Genomic DNA, 18,718 nt, shown 5'->3' with positions numbered 1-18,718 from the left:
CTTGCGCATATATAAGGAGATGCATTATAAGTCCAAGTATAAATGCTAGTCAGCATAGCAGAGGCTGTATTCTTATTGACTGAGAAATATGGTATGCCATGAAAACATTGCAGAAAATAATCATTGTTTTTAGAATTTAATATGGGAAATGTAAAAACTTTTAATGGAGTCTACCTTTATGGCAGTCATTTTAAAGGCAAATGAGGGAACCTTCTACTGGAAATAAAATACAAATCTCTACAGAAGAATAATTTATTGACTTAAAACAAACAAACAAACAAACAAAAACAACAGTAAAACTGTCATGGTGTACTACAGTAATATCTTTGAGATCTGTCAGCATTTTTGTGACAAGCATGCCTAGAAACTTTTTTTAACTAACGAAGTGAGAGATATACAAGTTTCACACAGAAACCTTAATTGAAAGAAGTGACTAAAATATAATAAACCTGTTCAGAAATCTGTGCAGACCAAATTATATTAGATTTCAAACAAAGAGATGTTGAAAGAGGCTACATGTCAAAAAGCATTACCTTCAGACAGCAGTGTCCCATGCAACTCCAATTAGTCCTCTTTTCAGCATGGTGCAGCACACAGTATTGAGCAGTTTGACACCTTTCAGAAATGAAATGTTTAACAACAGCTAACAAATTTACATGAACTGAAATCTTTATGAAAAAAGATCTACAACTGGGTTAAAGAAAGGCCGCTGAAAAGACCTTAGAAATTGTCTTTCAGAATTAGTTACACCAGGTACTGCTGTACGGCAGTGTGGTGAGAAAGCTGTGTAGTCATTGTTTTGTTTGATTTTATTTATGGGGCTGTGTCAGGCTGGCGGGCGGTCACCAGTGAGGTCCCTCAAGGCTCCATTTTAGGGCCGGTACTTTTCAATATTTTTATAAACGATCTGGATGTAGGAATAGAAGGTATTTTGAGTAAGTTTGCTGATGACACCAAACTTGGAGGAGTTGTGGACTCGAATGAGGGTGGAAAGGCCTTGCAGAGGGATCTGGATAGGTTGGAGAGCTGGGCGATCACCAACCGCATGAAGTTCAATAAGAGCAAGTGCCGGGTCCTGCACCTGGGACGGGGAAACCCTGGCTGCACGTACAGACTGGGCGATGAGACGCTGGAGAGCAGCCTAGAAGAGAGGGATCTGGGGGTCGTGGTAGACAGCAAGTTGAATATGAGCCGGCAGTGTGCCCTGGCAGCCAGGAGGGCCAACCGTGTCCTGGGGTGCATCAAGCACGGCATCGCTAGTAGGTCAAGGGAGGTGATTGTCCCACTCTACTCTGCGCTGGTGAGGCCTCACCTCGAGTACTGTGTGCAGTTCTGGGCACCACAGTATAAAAAGGACATGAAACTGTTGGAGAGTGTCCAGAGGAGGGCTACGAAGATGGTGAAAGGCCTGGAGGGGAAGACGTACGAGGAACGGCTGAGGGCACTGGGCCTGTTCAGCCTGGAGAAGAGGAGGCTGAGGGGAGACCTCATCGCAGTCTACAACTTCCTCGTAAGGGGGTGTCGAGAGGCAGGAGACCTTTTCTCCATTAACACCAGTGACAGGACCCGCGGGAACGGGGTTAAGCTGAGGCAGGGGAAGTTTAGGCTTGACATCAGGAAGGGGTTCTTCACAGAGAGAGTGGTTGCACACTGGAACAGGCTCCCCAGGGAAGTGGTCACTGCACCGAGCCTGACTGAATTTAAGAAGAGATTGGACTGTGCACTTAGTCACGTGGTCTGAACTTTTGTGTAGACCTGTGCGGTGTCAAGAGTTGGACTTGATGATCCTTAAGGGTCCCTTCCAACTCAGGATATTCTATGATTCTATGATTTATTTTGTTTGGTTTTATTACAGCCCATGTGTTTACTTTGTGTTGTGCTTTGTTATTTCCATGTTGTTCGTAAGTATTGGTTGGAGAGAACTATTTGATTACTAACATGAAATATAGTTCCAATAATGCATTGTGAAGATGAATCTCTTTTGTTCCCCTGAAGTGGCTTCAGTAAAACATAAAGGATGTCCAAACTTTCTCAAATAATTGTTTACTACTGTTGCTAACACAGGAAGTCCAAAGAGTATAAGTCACACAACACCCTGTTTTCAGTGATCTCTTTTTAACTAACAGAGATATCTTTTGGTCAGTATGCTGTGATTGTAATGCTTAGGGAGACTAACTTTCCCTATAACTATGGGAAATAAAAAGACTGGACATCTAGGAGTGGGTTGTAGATTTCCCATTTAACTGTGGATTGCGTGTCTTAGGAAATTAATTTGTTTTACAAAGGCTATTGCATGGACATCACAGAAGTATTTTCAGTTACCTATATGCTATGTTGGATTTAATGCAGCAACATGAAGGTGAAAGATCTTTTTCTTTAAAAAAAAAATACAATGAAGGAAATTTATTTCTGTTGGAAAAATCTAGTTATGTGGGACTAAATAACACTACGCAAAACTTAGTAAATACTCTATTTACTAAATATTCTATTCAACTTAATAGAAACAGGACTGCAGAATGGTCAGCATTGGAAGGGATCTCTGAAGGTCATCTTGTCTAACTGCCCTGCTCAAGCAGTGCCACCTATATAGCCTGTTGACCAGGACTATGTTCAGATGGATTTTGAATATCTCCAAGGATAAATTTGCAATAAATATTCTCCCCTACCTCTCTGGGAAATCTGTGCCAATGCTTAGTCATCCTCACAGCTAAAAAGCATTTCCTGATGTTCAGATGGAACTTCCTGTGTTTCAGTTTGTGCCTATTGCCTCCTGCTTCAGTCCCTTAGTGATTTTCATGGCCCTTCATTGGACTTTCTCCAGTATGTCCACATCTGTCTTTTACAGAGGATTCCAATACTGGACCCAGGTGTGTCTTCACCAGTGCCCAGTACAAGGGAAGGATCACCACCCATCACCTGTTGGCAATACTTTGCCTAATGCAGTCCAGCATACCAATGGCCTTCTTCGTGTCAAGGGCATACTTGTAGCTCATATTCAACTTGGTGTCTGCCAGGACACCCAGAACCTTTTCTGTCAGGCTCCTTTTCAGCTGGGTGTCTCCCAACGTGTGCTGGTGGCAGGGGTTGTTCCTCCCCAGGTACAGGACTTTGCATTTCTTCCTTGTTGAAATGTATGAGGTTCCTGTCAGCCTACTTCTCCAGACTGTGAAGGTCCCTCTGGATGGCAACGTGACCCCTCTTCTATCAACAATTCCTCATAGTTTTGCATCATCTGCCAGCTTGCTGGGGATATGCTCTAGCCCATCATCCAGATCATTTATGAAGATGTGAAAGAGGACTGGGCCCAATATTGATCCCAGGTGTAGCCTTTGCACCACTGATCACCACCCTTTGGGCTTGGCCATTCCCCCAGTTTTCAATCTGCTCTTTCAGTCAACTCAGTCTGCTCCTCCAGTCCATATCTCTGCAGCTTGTCTATGAGGAACTAATGAGAGACAGTGTCAAAAACCTTACTGAAATCAAGGTAGCCAATATCTAGTGTTCTTCCCTCATCTACCAGGCTAGTCACTTCATCATAGAAGGTTATCAAATCTAGGCGATGTCTAATGAAAACAAACTAGTCCAAAAGTGCTAAGAGATGGGCATAGTAATTTTCTGAATTAGGTCTTTAGATGATGCAGTTACACTGAAGTCTGTAGATAACTAAGATGATCAGAAAAAATATGTAAATAAAAGCCTTTCATAGAATACTAAGTATCTTGTGTTTGACTACCTAGCGTTTTCTGTTCCTCTCTTCTTTGTTGAATGAGTATTAAAATAATGTACAGGAGGAAAGAGAGTACAGTCTGTACAGCTTAGAGAAGTTATTGATCTAAGAAAAGCCATACACTTTACAATATTTACACAGTTTGAGAGCTCATTCTTTCTGTTTGAATACTGCACTAATGTACTTTTTTATCTAGCTGTTTAAAATACTCCATTTTAGAACAATGGTTGCCTTGTGAGGTTTCTGGAAGGGTTCTTCTGAGACAGTCAGTGCTCATCCTCTTGCCCTGTGCTACTGAATCTGGTGACCAAGGGGGAGTCCATGACGCTCAGCTGGAGGCCATATGTATGAGGCCATAGCAGGGGACAGGTGGTCATCTGTGAGTCCTAAACTAGCTGCAAGAAACCTGTCAGTTTTGTTTGAAGCATGAGAGCAGGTGACGTAAATCTGATGTATTTATTGGTTACAAAATGAGTAGGCATAGGTTTACCAACAAAACAGATCCTTTCGTAATGTTGGAATAATTGCTTTGCATAAGTTTTCAGGGAAGTTGAAACATAAAATCACCCACTGGAGATTCATTTGTTTTGAAAAAGGTAGCCATCTGGGAAGTGTTTAATAAGGTAACTAATTAAATGGGTTGATAAGGAATTTAACAATACCCTTTGCACTTCATTTATGTGATGACTCTTTGAAATTGCAGTTAGGTACATTCTACATCACTAGATCTAATCCATGATCTGATTGGACAACAGTAAGAGGCATTTCTCTTCTGCTCTCCTAATTTATGAAAATCTCAGGTTCGAATAGAGACCCTATGGCCTCATTAACACCTCTCATTTGTATGTCCCCTTCACAGTGAGAAATAACTTTGTGTTGCCTATGATTAGAGCTAATGAGAGAAAGTAACCTGGGACTTCATTAAAGTTGCTCTGCCAGAGAAGACACTCTGTAAACAGAAGGCAAGGAAGCTTTTTGGGAAAATGCCACCTCCAGGTAATAAGACACCAGAGAAAAAAATGTTCTTAAACTTTGTGACATGAAAAATTTTCTTAAACAGTGACTTGAATAAGTTGCTGAGATAAAACAAGTTCTTTTCTACAATGAGTACAAAGAGAGATACAAATGACTAAAGCAGATGTAGTGCTTCTTAGATGCCTACAATTTAGGTTAGATGACTATCAGTCTTCAGGAGTTTGGGACAATCATTTAGAAAGAAGAAGCAAATGCTTACCAATGAAAGGTGAGATAATCAGATGGGATCGTGTTTTTGACAGTTACAGGTTCTGAGGGGTAACATTTCTGCTGTCTCGAGCAGAGGAGGGTATTTATAAACCTATTAGAAAAACCTGTTAGAGATGACAACATTCTACATCAAAAAAAAACCAAAACAAAAAAAAAACATGCCATATAACATGGCATAAAAGGAAAAGCTGGGAAAAGGTGCAAAATGTGGTTGCATTTGCAAGAGCTGCAAATACCAGACTGAAAAGGTTAATAGTTGTAACATTTTGGAAAAGACTACTCTGCTTTTGAGTTCAAAGTCTTTCAACATAAACACAATTTTCTTATTAAAGTGCATTCAGTTCATGATCAAAGGGCAAAAGTATTTGAGGAATATCTCGAAGATACATTCCAGGCAGTGGAAATGTTCTCAGCAGAGTACAAAATTCAGCTCAATCTGACTGCTCATCATTTACACACAAGAAAGTTTATGTTCAACCATAGCAGATCTTAAAAGTGTAATGATATAGGGTTATTTTTCTGTGGTTGTTTTTCTCTTTTTCAGAAGTAGGTGAACTAGCAGTCAGGTCAACAGTAGCCTGAACTGGGTGCTTCAGGAGCACAGTACGAATATGGTGAGAGTGCAGTTCTCAATTTCTGCAATTCTCTCTGAGCCTCCAGCTGTACCAGAACTGCATGGGCCAGATGGACTGGAGCAATCAAAAGGAGTTCAGCATGACTTGATGCTCTCATCTGTTGCTACTCAAGGAAAATATGACTTTCCACCCCTGTGCCCACAAGCAACAAAAATCTTGTCTCTGGTGTTACACAGTGATGTCTTTTTATGCCAGGCATATAGTGGATGAAAGGAAAGAAAAAAAAAAAAAAAAAAAGCAATATCTCCTTTAACTTCTTGAAGGGTCTATGTTAACATATGCTGAATGTATTAAATACACTTTAAAAGCCTCAGGTGAGCAACACTCCTTTTAGGGAAATTCCTTCAATCTATAACACCATCAGAAAATGGGAGATATCACCTGGCAGCAGCCGTGAAACTGCTCTTTCAAGAGAGATCTAGATATTCTAGTGATCACACAATTCACTTCAGAAACTAACACTGAACATTAGAAAATGAACTGCATCAGACAAAACTCACCAGGGATGAGGAAAAAGACAACTATCCATTAATTTATTGGAAAATTTATTGGAAAGGTAGAGGTTTTTTTTGTTGTTTGTTTGTTTGTTTCTTTAATCTTTTTTTTATTGTTCTGTGATAAAGAATTAAAGTGGTCATATTGTCACTACCAAGGATTATCTTCCACAGTACAAAAGCTGAGGTGTTGCATATTTCAGTCATTGTTCATTTTTATGTCATTATAGAGTGCAAACTTACAAGATGACAGCGTAAAGGAGACAATTTCAGATACTGATATTTTGCTCTGCTGAAATGTAGCATCATTGAACTTTTATGCTCTACAGTGCAGAATGCTTCAGAGCTCTACAGAACACAAAAAAGAAAGACAAGATACATGTACAGCGTGCACATATCGCAGCAAAATGAATGGAGGACACCATTTACCACTGAACATAGCTTTTCCTTCAATACCAAGTCATCAGCTTCACCATAGACTCTTCTCAGATACCAACATTTTACTGTCCATTCCCAAAATTAGTCCTCCATACTCCAACCAGATGGCATAGGACCAGGCCAAAGGTATTACCTCCTTCTGTTTGGTGATATGTTAATTCTAGCAAAGCCAGTTAAGAGATTAAAAAATTGACAGCCTGTCGGCCTTCTTCAGCTGGTAACCATGTGCTAGCTTTTGACTTCCTCATCTCTCCTTTCTGTCCCAATCTGGGTGTCCAGAAAGGCTGCACACAGATGTAATCTTGACAGCCTGCTCACCCAGGCTCCATGACACCGAGCCATCCCTATGATCCTTTTTCTGCCACTCCTCCTGGTGCTTCCATGTCCATCTTGCCCCACTCACCATACGATCAGGCAAGCCATAGAATTTCTATATCAATTCTTTATATAGATTCCTCACTGGCTGTCACAGCACTGCTGTAAGCCAAAATATCAATATATCCAAGCTATATAAAGTTCTGAAGGATGTAAATGTGTGAATATTTTACATCAAAATTTTAATTACAAAAGTATAATTTTCTGGCATTGTCAGATTCAGCATTGATTTTCACTACTGCTTTTTATTCCTTTATTGCGTTTTCCACAATATCTTTGATCTTATTAAAGATGCTTTTGACCTCATTAAGCAGGAAAGCCTTTAAATGACAAAAGTGACAAGCACTAGTTGAAATAGAAAGAGAAGGAGCAGCATGACTTCTCTTTTTCCCATCTTCCCTCTGTGCAGCATACTGGCATAACTGTACATTGGCCTGTTTTGACTTCTGCATGCATACTGAAGTGGAGGGACAAAACTTAAAAGCTTTGGGTTTTTACTCAAAGATGTCTGTATATTCAAAATGAAAGGCTTTTCTGATCTTGTCAGAGGACAGCAAATAACCAGAAATACATATTTTTAAAAATATGGCCTGTTGTATCAGAAGCACTTCTTAATGATTAAAAACAGTTAATAAGCTGCTGTGGGTATTTTTTTTTTAACCTAGGTTTTGCTTTCCTCTGCAAGGCATATAAATAGCTATAGCAAAACACTATAATTTCCAGTCTTGAATGAAAGAATAAAACATAATAGTTTCTTATCTGCTTGACCAAATTTCATAAGTTACCAAGCAAATAGGAGTTTCCTCTGTCATTTTCAGCTCTTCTTTCCTGGAGGTCAGCCTCTAGACAAGATCTCAAAGCCAGAAACCCAACCATTTAAAGGATGTCACTCTAAAAATAATTGAATCCTTGAAGAGTCCCTTTGAAAAATGTTTCCAAAAAGAATAATCTTTAATGCTTTGCGAAACCACATGTAAAAAAATGCATAAACAATTGGATTAAATGCAGAATTTAAATAACCAAACCAAACCAAAGCATCAATGAGAATAGGAGGAGCCATATAATTCATAAATGGATCAGTTGCTGTAAGGAAGAAGAATGGGCTCCAGCATATAAAAAATACTCCCATTATTATACATAATGTCCTTGCAGCTTTCCTTTCTCTGCAGCATGAAATGTGGTGCTTCATTTCACATCTCTTCTTTTGGCTAATTGCTTCAATGGATCTTGCATGCCTCTTGGCTATAGAGTATATCTTCCTATAGACATACAGCATAACAAATCCAGGGATGTAAAAAGACACTACGGAGGCCACAACACCTGAAGTTTCACTAAAGAAGACAAAGCATCCTCCTGCACAATGGATGTGATTATAAATCTCTTCTGCTCCTAGCAGATTTAGTTCTAGAAAGATCATCCCAAAAGCAAAACCAGCAGGGACAGTCCAACTTATGAATATCATGACCAGGATAACAAAAGTATTTATCTTTGATTTGTATCTTAGAGGGTCACACACAGCATAGTAACGATCAATGGATATGAAAGAAAGATGGAAGATGGAAGCTGTGCTCAGCATAATGTCCATGCTTGTGTGGATCTTGCAGAAGAAGTCGCCAAAATACCAGCAGTGCTCAACAGAGCGCACCATGCTGCAAGGCATGACGAGGAATCCCAGCAAAAAGTCAGCTGTGGCCATGGAAAGTATCAAGAAGTTGGTAGGCGTGTGGAGCTGCTTAAAATGTGATATTGAGATGATAACCATAAGATTTCCAAACACTGTGGCCAGAATAATGCAAACCATGAAGATATACATGGAAATGCGGATACTGTTTGACCAGCTGCTCTTTATGCAAGAGCCATTTACAGATTCACAACACAGTTGCATCCTTACTGAGGTACCAAATCCATGCAGCGACAGGGCACAGCTTATATGGCACGTCTTAATGCTGAGGGACGTTTACAGCCATTTTTTCGTTTCTTTGTGAGAGAAGCTGAAGGAAGAAAAAAAAAAAAAGCAATCATAAACACCTTCATCTAGTTGAATGTGTAGAAAATTCACATTTCATTACTTATGAAAGATGAAATTATTTTGCAATTATAAATTTAATAGAATGAGACTTTTATCATAAGATTTCCCTTGAAGCACATATCTCATTTGATAAAATAAAATGTATAATTGGGTGTCCTCACACCTGAATAACAGTGGGTCCCATTGCACTGGGCAATGTATTGGGTTTTCCTGGCAAAGTTTAGGTAGCAGGTGGGCTTCAGGGGTGGCCTCTGTGAGCAGAGCCCAGCAGCTGCCCCATGTCAAATCAGAGCCAGCTCCAGCTGGCTCCAAAAGGGACCTGCTGCTGGCCAGAGCCAAGCCAGGGAGTGACGCTAGTTGGGCCTCTTTGAGAGCAGATTTAAGAAAGGGAAAAAACTGCTGTGCACCAGTAGCTGGGAGAGGGAAAAAACTGCTGTGCACGCACAGGGCTGGTGAGCACTGAGTACCTGGTAGTGGAAATGGGTTAGCCTTGGTCTTAGAGGCACAAAATACATGTAAATGCCTGGCCACAAATATTGAGATGAGAATCCTTTTGAGGACATCTGATGAAAATGTGTGTTTGTGTAAAACCAGAGGGACATCTTTCTGCTGTACAGGCCTGATGCAGTCTGATTTCCGAGAGGGTAGCCCACATTCACAGGGGAGACCACTGCCCAGTGAACAGCAAACATGCTCAGCACAGCCTCAGGAACGAAGTGAGAAGTTATACATCAGCATTAACCTCACAGCTTGGGCACAGGACAGACATGGGCACCTCTCAGCTGCCTTCCTGGCATGGCAGGGAGACCTCTGCTACATCGAGGCTCCATCAGGCCCTCAGAAGACCCCAGGGCACAGGCCTGGGCCCTCCCTACAGCCTGTTCTGGGCTGCTTGGCCTGAGTGTGTGGCAGTCTCCATTCCCGCAGGCTGGCAGCCTCTCCTCCAGACCTGTCCCGACAGAGGGGGCTGAACCTGTTGTACACCTGGCAAAATCAAAATGTTTCCATGAACCCCTCATTTTCAGGCAGATGGCACTGCTTGGCCAGATCAAGTCTTACTGTAAACTCCTGTAGGCTTGAGCTGTGAGTTGGCATGTAGGGAAAAAAAATGTATGAGGAGAAATAAAGTTTTCTGATCTTACACTGCACAAATGTAATGGAAGAGCCTGACTACTCTGAAGCCCTAAATGCCATTTACGTAAACATCTTTAATGTCAGGCTCTAGTTTATTTCAGCAGTAGTAGTTTAGCATTGTTATGTGTAATTATTTTGTTGATACTGCTTTGGAGAAGGACAGACATGGAGAGAAATATTTGCTGAACATTGCTTTAGTCTGCTTCATTATTTGCTTATTTAGGATGCAAATATTGCTGTCCTTCTCTTGTGAGTGCAGTAATTTGACTATTTTGCTAGTCTCTCTCTTTTTTTTTTTTTTTTTTTTTTTTTTTTTTTCCAAAAGCATTTCATGAAAGTATTCAAGGATTTGGCAATGAACATTCATTCTGGTTTTCCTTTAATTAATAGAAAAATAATATTATCATGAAAAAGAGATCATCACCATATGCTACTCAGTATCAATATGATATAACGTGACTGTTTAAGTCAGAAAAATACTGACACAGCAATTCAACCACTTAACCCATTTGCTTTGGGCTTTGATGCCTGTGTTTCTTTTGGACAGAACATAACAGAATAAAGTATGTTTTCCCCTGTTGAAACAAATTTTCTTACAAGCACATTGTGCTATTAAAGCTAACTAGAAGTCAAATGCAGATGATAAACTATAGCTTGCAGACCCCTGAGAGCTACCATGAACAGCCTGTGTTATACAGACAGGCTTTCTATTGCTAGACATTGGCTGTCTCATTTTAGGTGGTGGCACCCAAGCACCAGGGATGCAGTGTACCCAGGAGGTACCTTCAGGAATACAGGACAGATGGAATCTGAGTGTGTACATTTACCGTTTGGTGTGCATCTTGCTTTCTCTTTTTCTGCTTGCTAATTATTTAAAACAATCTTTGTTCTTTTACACTTTTCTGTAAATATCAGATTTTGCATATTTTTCCTTTACCTTTAGTCAGTATTTTCATACTACCTATTATTCCTTCTTTTGGCATATTTCCACCCAAAATAGAGAAAGCACAGCCAGCTGGATTTTTATTAACGCAAAATTTCACAACAGAAAATATTAAATGACAATTTAACTATATACTGTACAGAATTAAAAAAAAAAAAAAAAAAAGAAAAAAAAGAAGAAGAAAAAAGTTTAAGTTCATTTAGATTGGAAATGTGTCACATAGATTTTTACCTTCATTTTATGTGTAAAGAAACTAAACAAATATAGTAAAATGGGATATGAAGCTAAACAAAAAGAATTAAGGTGTTACTTCTAGTTTCCTCTTCAACTTTTTGTTGTCTCTGTTTTCTTTTGTTCTCTGACAGTGCAAATGTTTAGCCTAAATGAATATGATTTCCCATGGAAAAAAAAAAATCTTAAAAAAAAAAAAAACACTTATTTTCAGGGGATTTTTTGTTGTAGTTGTTGCTTCTAAACTGAAAGAAGAAACTCCATCCAAAAAAGGAGTGAGGAAAAAAAAAAAAAGAGAGAGAAAATAAAAAAAAAGAACAAATTGTGCAATTCTGCTCAAGTGTGTTTTGCATGACAACAGAAGCAAAATAAATCTAAATTCCTGTGGCAAACTGTCCAAATGGGCTGAAGAAGTTTTCAACAAGAAAGTAGGATACTTCCCTTAATTACAATGAGCAGTTGGCTTAAAATATGATACAATATGAAGCACCCTTTAAAAAAACTGCTGTCCTACCTTTCTCTCCTGATGCTGGGTGGAAGTCTGCTCTTGGTGCTCATTTGTTTTCTGCTCATTCAGTGGCATCTTTCCTTTTAAAGATGCTTTCAAAAGGCAGCTGAGGCTCCTCATCATCATAACTGTTCTGGGAGCATACATTTTGAGAGCAACAATCCAGAACAGCCTCCCAGAGCTCCCAGAATACTGCTTAGGATATTGGGTGTAATGAATGGCACTCTTGACCCATTGTCTCAGAAGCAGCTGTTAATAGTAGCTCATACTCTATATTTTGTCATCTACTCATCTTTGTTTAACAGACCTTATTTATAGGTACATTTAATTCATCTGAAGTACGTTTACTTGTTTAATTAAACATTGTGGTCACTTTGTGAGCAGTCCAAGATTACCTAGGAGCAGAACAAAAACTGTCATGTAGTCTTTCTTCTGTAAGCTTTGGTAGTTAATAGCAATATGTAACGTTTCCCTTGAAATACTGTGTACAAATTGACATGATGTGTATTTGTCAGCCTAATTCTGCTTACTCTACTGAACAAATAAGTTTAATATAACAGGCTAATCAGTTAACAGCTATGTGCAAAATACAGCTACTGAAAAGGTGTTTAAAGTAAACAGCTATTATTGACTGTACTGGAGTCACTGATGAGGATCATTCTTTTCATGCTGCACAAAGGACAATGCAGACCTTTGTAACAACGATGCTGCTGGACATCACAGACTATTAATATGGTGATCATCACCTAAAGCCCACCCATTCGGGGACATATACAACAATGTAGATTAAGATTATGCTTCTTGCCAACTATGGTTCATGACCTGGTTTAGCTGCTTCATCATATGGGCTGCCCAGGGAAGTGGTGGAGTCACCATCCCTGGAGGTCTTTAAAAGACGTTTAGATGTAGAGCTTAGTGATATGGTTTAGTGGAGGACTTGTTAGTGTTAGGTCAGAGGTTGGACTAGGTGATCTTGGAGGTCTCTTCCAACCTAAATGATTCCATGATTCTATGATCATATTATGTGCACAAAAATTCAAGCCTATTCAAAAAACTCAGTTCCTTTATTTTTCTTGAAGACTGGGGTGTTACAATGCAAGGTTCTCCTTGCAATGGGAAGAGAGTTTGCCAACTAAAAAAAAGTGTAAAAAACTTTCCAGATGAGTGAGAAATCATTTGAGACAGTCAACAGGATAGAGACGGCACAGATCCGATTGCTTAGAGATGGAGAAATGTCAAAGAGATTATAGGCACCCTAATGCTTGTCTCTGAGAGGAGCCTTCACCCTTTTGAAATTCATGCCTGTGAGCCTTCCTTGGAGCCAGGCATTTTTCTTTGAGGACTGAATTTTTGAGGACTGAATTTTTGAGGATTTTGAGGACTTGGTAATTACCATCTAGACAAACACATTTTATAGGAAGGTAAAATTTAGGGGAACAGGGTGACATTGCCTCAGTTTGTACCAAACTCATAATTATGAAGAGATCTGATGGCCAGCTCGCTATAGGGACTTAGTCAAAGGACATAAATGGATGCACGCACACACTGCTCTCTTGCCATGCTTCTCCTTTGAGAAGTATGGTGGCCAAATCTCAAGGGGCTGATCTGGAAAAGCAGCTCTCCTTGATGTGCTTTCAAGAAGAGCTTTCATGTGTTTCGGAAGCAGCAATTAGCCAAATCCCTACATCCTCTGGGATCCCACTGCCACCACAATCAGGGCAGACAATCTGGAAAGCGTATCTATGCTCTGAGCAGCTCTGCTCCTTCAGCTAGCATCCATCTAGGAAAACTGTGTTTGTTTGTTTGTTTGTTTGCTTGTTTGTTTTTGTTTGTTTGTTTTGTTTTTCTGCCTTTTTTCACAGTCAGATTTTTAGTCTGGCCAGTGGGTGCTTTTCTCCAGTTTCTGACTTACTATCCATTCTTCCTCTTACATGTGACATTTCTCCAGTAAGCGACTTGATTTTTTTTAAACTTGCTCAGGACTGTGGAAAGGTTAGGAGTTCTAAGGCAGATGAATAAAATGAGGAGGAAGAGCTCAAAACCTGATAAAGATGATATGTTGTAGGGTTATTATATTCATCAGATAGCTTTATGACAGTCATTTCTTGTTTGCCTGTGCTGTGCATCTTTGGAATATGCTGGTGGAGGGGAAGTTCAAACAACAAATCTGAGAGCAGCCATTTTGAGTGTAGAACCCCTGGGGAAAGCCACGTTTGCTCTCTAGCTATAGCTATCGGTAATGTTTACGTAGTTTATATAGTTTAAAATACTTAAATGCATTTTGAAAAGAAAATGGAGAGAAAGTAGAAAGGTCATAGTACAGGTGTTTGTTGTTGTTGGTGGTGGTGGTTTTTTTTGTTTGTTTGTTTGTTTGTTTTTTCCCTGACATGAGTGTAGCTGGGCTCTCACCTCGACTTCGCCCTACAGAAGAAAGGATGGATCCTCCAGGGCCTCCCATGGCCAGCCTTCTGCTTCTACCAAAATCTCAGTTGGCTAAGGGAGAAGGAGAAAGCTGCAAGTATGGGCAGGGGTGGTGTGTAATAGTGAAATGTTTAGTGAAATGAACGTAGCAGCTTCTAAGATGCCAAGATAATTAAGTATTTAAGAATGTCAAATTGACAACTAATTTAGAGCAACAAAGAAATGCTGGTAACAAGTACTAATATTATAGGTGCAACTGCTTCATATAGGCATTTTGTTGCTGCTTAATACTGATGTGGATCAAAATATTCTCAGACTTCCAGTTTATAGTATCATAGAGATATATATCAAGCTCTATATTTGCATCCACAGAACACTTATGAATAGTCACCATTCAACAGTCTTTTGGGTCTGTAATATTATAGTAAAACAGTTATACATCAAAATTCAAAATGAAGACTTGTCTACAAAATCATTGCTGTGGCTTTTTTTTTTTTTTCAAGATTTACATTTTTGTAATAATTAGTTTGCAGATTCTTGGATACAGAGAAAAACAAGAAAAAGAGATGTTTTCACATAGCCTATCATACATGGGTTATCTACATTAAAATAAAATAAAAATAAAAAATAAGTATATGATTATTAAAACAGAAAAGACAGGGAAAAAAAAAAAAAAAACATCCCAGGGAATGGAAATAGTACTTTTGCCAGATCTCAAACTCATCTAAACTTGTTCAGAAATGGTTCTGTCCTTCTTTGGGAAGAATTTTGGCAAGAACGTGGAAAGGACAGCAGAAATAGGAAGGAGCAGAATGCATCTAAGGAGTGAGAACAGTCCCCATGGAGGAAAACAAATATATATATATATATAAAAGCTGGACAGCAGTGATTTCAGCTGAGGGTCTTGTTTACATTTATGTGGGCATGGTTTGGTCATTTGGCAGAAAATGTTGATTTGCAGTATCCATTAGACAGAGGAAAGTTTCTCATTTTCATATTGTTCGTTTTAAAAACTGGATCTCTCCAAGGAATTTATAATTACTATCTGAGATGGCCCCATGGTTGAAGAGGAATTTTTAAAGTATGTAACTCCACTCACCATTTATGCAGTCCTCAGAAAATAAAAAGCACATCATTACAAGAAGTTATCTTCTTAAGTTTCCATTTGTACATTTGAAATCTGGGTAAAATGCACAAATTGCCAGTAAGCCATTAATTCAAAATAAATATTTAATTATATGGATTAAATGGGAAGATGTACCAACTACTGAGCTGAACATTATTGCTGCAAACCTGGTGTAATTCTGGACAATCTGAAGTTAGACCAGATTTATAACAGGGAAATTTAAAGAACAGATGAGTTGATCGACCTCTAGATCTTTTTCCATTGTTTATACTCTTACTTTTCAGTGCAAAACATTACTTTTCCTTGCCAAGTAGAAATAGCTGTTTATACAGAGAAACATGATGTTTATGCAGTTTCTTAAAGTATATTTTTTAGGCTCAACCCCCAAAATGAGATAAATGCAACTCTGAAATGCACAGAGAAGTAAGAGATTCTAGCAAGAAAAAAAAATAATATTTCTACAGCAACACAAAACACATCTGTCCAAACCCAAGAAACTCACTCTGCACAGGGAGGGTTGTAAATTTTTTATAGCCCTGCTATTAGCAGAAGATACTGCCCCTGACACCAGCACCAGGAAGCTCCCCGGAGGGCAGGAGCAGCCCTTTGGTGCTCTCTCCAGGAGGTCTGGCAAGTACCCCGAGCCGTGGTGCCAAAGCAAGTCAGGTTCTCTGTGCCTTTCTGCTGTCCCCATGCACCCACCAGTCCCAAAGCAGCACACTCAGGACCGTGGCCAGTTTGTAGGCATTTTGGTGGCCTCCAAACACCAATGTGAAGGCAAAATGTTTTTGCCTTCCAATGTGAAGGCAAAAATGGAGGAGGGAGGCAGCGAGCAGCAAGCACATAGGATCCCAGCTAGGTCACTCCACATCCTCATGGAATAGCTCCACAGAAAGTGAAGAGCATTGCTCCTCATTCGTAGCTGTGCCTGAAAAGAGGTTTGTCCTCTAGCTATGTTCCTCTTTGAGGTATTGGGAATTAACAGCTTTTAAAATGATCCTCTGAGCCACTTCCAAAGTCTTACTACTGTTGATGCTGTTGCTGCTCAGTGCAGAAAGAATCGTAAGTGCTAGCCACGGAAAATTCATCACCGATAATAATAATAATAATAATAATAATAATTTCCTAAACTAGCATATTAGCATCTATCTGTATGTGAGAAGGTAAGACCGTACCTGCTCAGGAGCTATTTCCTCATCACGAACCGGCGCAACCTGCGGATACAGCACAATAGTGACTCATCCCACACGGAGCCCACAGCTTGGCAGCTGCCTACTTTAGTCTGACTCTGGATTAGAGCCCGCTGGAAACATCTCAGCAACAGAATGACGTAGGTATTAAATATTCAGAAAAGATAAGCAGACAATAAATCTGTTCTGTCACAAGCCGGTTGCATATGCAAAGATGAATGAATCTGAAATAAGTTAAAGCCAGGCTCATGGAAAGAAGCATACAAAAGAAAAAATGCATGTTTATTATGGTTAAAGTCTAGATGGAGCTAACAGCACTGAACTGTTGCTACTAAGATAGCCTCATGGTTTCTACCTCAGGGCTCTACTTTCAATTTTGTTAGACTTTGACAAGCTTTAGCAATTTGAGTTATTTTAGAAAATTTGATGTGTCTATCCAAGACTTTCAAAGAAATCCAACCACAGTACTTCAACAGTATCTGAGAACAAGACAGATTTAAAAAAGAAAAAAAGGAAAAAAAAAAGAAAAAAAAAGATATTGTTTCTTCTTGATTAAAAAAAATCTGCTTATCTTCTATGTACAATGCCCTGCTGTTTACAATGCCCTTTACAGCAGGGCCTTAAAAGGTGTTGATTCCCTATTTATACCTTTTTCCATCTCAGAGGAACTATACCTAAATATGGCCAAATTGTAAATCAGCAGCAGTCAAACCACAACTTGTTTGTTTCTAAAGCACAGCTCATTTACCAGCATGAGTAAACTCTGAGGTTTCTCTGAGCCCTGAGCATGATGTGTGTGGCTCTGGTCACAGCGTCTCCCTGGGGACTTGGTGTTGGGGCAGATTAGGGAGATAAGAAAGCATGAGCCTGGCAAGGCAGCACAGGGGACATGGAACTGAACAGGAGGGACAACTCTTGGTGAAAGGAAGGTCTTGGAAGGTCACGTTTTGGTTTGGAGGGGTGGCTGCTCTATAGGAAGCCATTGAAAAATAAAATGGTCCACAAAGGCTTATATGTCAATAAGCAATCTCCTGTTGCTTACAGAACTCACATCACAGTACTCTCTGCCACCTTTCACAAATGTTAGATTTTACTATGATAGGCGCATGTTGCTTGACTAGAAACACTGAGTAAATTTGAATGTTTCTAATTTCCCATCCGTAAGCCCAACAGATTGAAGATGCCAGCGCTACTGCACCATGGGCCATTTTTAAGTGGAGGAACCAACCTGTGCCATCTTCTGCTTCTGCAGTTGTTTTCTGCTGCAGGAAGCAGCAGCACTGTGCATGAGCATCTCTGGTGCCATGTCACTGCAGGTGCAGCAGTTCAACCTACACAGAAACTACCAGCTTCAGAAGCTGTGCCCTTTCACGCCCACCCTCTGCTGCCCCATCTCAGGAAGATATGCATGGGCAGTCTGACTTTTCACCAGAACAGTTTCCTCAGTAGCTGATATACATGTATGTCATTTAAATATGCTTTGGGATCACCAAATGGGAGGTAAGGATCCTCATGGATTCAGTTTGAATTTGATTTATTATTTGCTATCAAGTTCCTGTTTGCTATCCATCTCTTGCACAATACCTGTGAGACTGGAAGGAACAGATGGCAGGAACAGGAGGTTTACATCCTTAGATGGTTCTCCACCAGCCTGCATAACTTTTTGTTCTTACAAGCAATGGTTGGTGGAAAAAAAAAAAAAAAAAAAAGTAAATCTTTCTCCCTCTCTCTGTGTGTCTCTCTGTTTTGTTTTTGTTGCTGTTTTCCCTTTTCTGGTGAGCAATGTTGTTCACATCTGCAACCTTTGCTGCTTCTTCTGTTCCTTGCAAGTCTCATTGCTCTGTGTGTCTACATGGCCTAATGCTCTAAGTGGACCCTTGTACAGGTCCCTATTCTCATTTCCATCCCTTCTATTATGCTTTGTATGCGTCTGTTAACACATGGTATTAGGTGGGTCATTGAACATCATCTTCATTTTCTGGGTTCATGCCAAGAGCTGATTTTTACAAGTAGGTTGCAATTACAGCTGAAGTCAGTGATAACAATGTTTTGAATGCTTCTTAAATATAGAAAGTATTTTAGTAATATGTAATATATTCTTGCTTCTCAAGTTATTTTTGGCTACTGTAAACATCAGTTCATTTGCACTTCATCTTCTCTATGCAAGAGGATAGAAATTATTCTTTAGTTTGTAGAAGTGCTGCTATGACAAATGTTCTTAA

At 39.6% G+C, this 18,718-nt stretch overlaps 1 protein-coding gene and 1 long non-coding RNA gene across 3 annotated transcripts; one reads left to right on the top strand and one right to left on the bottom strand.

The window, feature by feature from the left end:
• Positions 1-3,928: 3,928 nt before the first annotated feature.
• LOC137854238 (uncharacterized) lies at positions 3,929-7,189 on the top strand. Its single transcript, XR_011095037.1, has 3 exons — positions 3,929-4,481; positions 4,587-4,723; positions 5,517-7,189. It is a non-coding gene; the product is annotated as an uncharacterized lncRNA (long non-coding RNA).
• Positions 7,190-7,797: 608 nt separating this feature from the next.
• TAAR1 (trace amine associated receptor 1) lies at positions 7,798-16,782 on the bottom strand. Of its 2 annotated transcripts, XM_068677406.1 has the most exons (3): positions 16,482-16,782; positions 15,280-15,360; positions 7,798-8,905 (listed from the first exon to the last, which is right to left on the bottom strand). In XM_068677406.1, the coding sequence occupies exon 3, from the start codon at positions 8,797-8,799 to the stop codon at positions 7,801-7,803; it is 999 nt and encodes a 332-aa protein (XP_068533507.1). In that variant the 5' UTR covers positions 8,800-8,905; positions 15,280-15,360; positions 16,482-16,782; the 3' UTR covers positions 7,798-7,800. The 2 variants fall into 2 exon arrangements, with proteins under 2 accessions (XP_068533507.1, XP_068533508.1); XM_068677407.1 differs by lacking the exon at positions 15,280-15,360 and having other exon boundaries at positions 16,482-16,781.
• Positions 16,783-18,718: the final 1,936 nt, after the last annotated feature.

The sequence above is a fragment of the Anas acuta genome, chromosome 3 (genome assembly GCF_963932015.1).
Source record: "Anas acuta chromosome 3, bAnaAcu1.1, whole genome shotgun sequence".
NCBI lineage: Eukaryota > Metazoa > Chordata > Aves > Anseriformes > Anatidae > Anas > Anas acuta.
The sequence above is the reverse complement of the archived record's forward strand: the minus strand, read 5'-3'. Positions and strand labels throughout refer to the sequence as shown.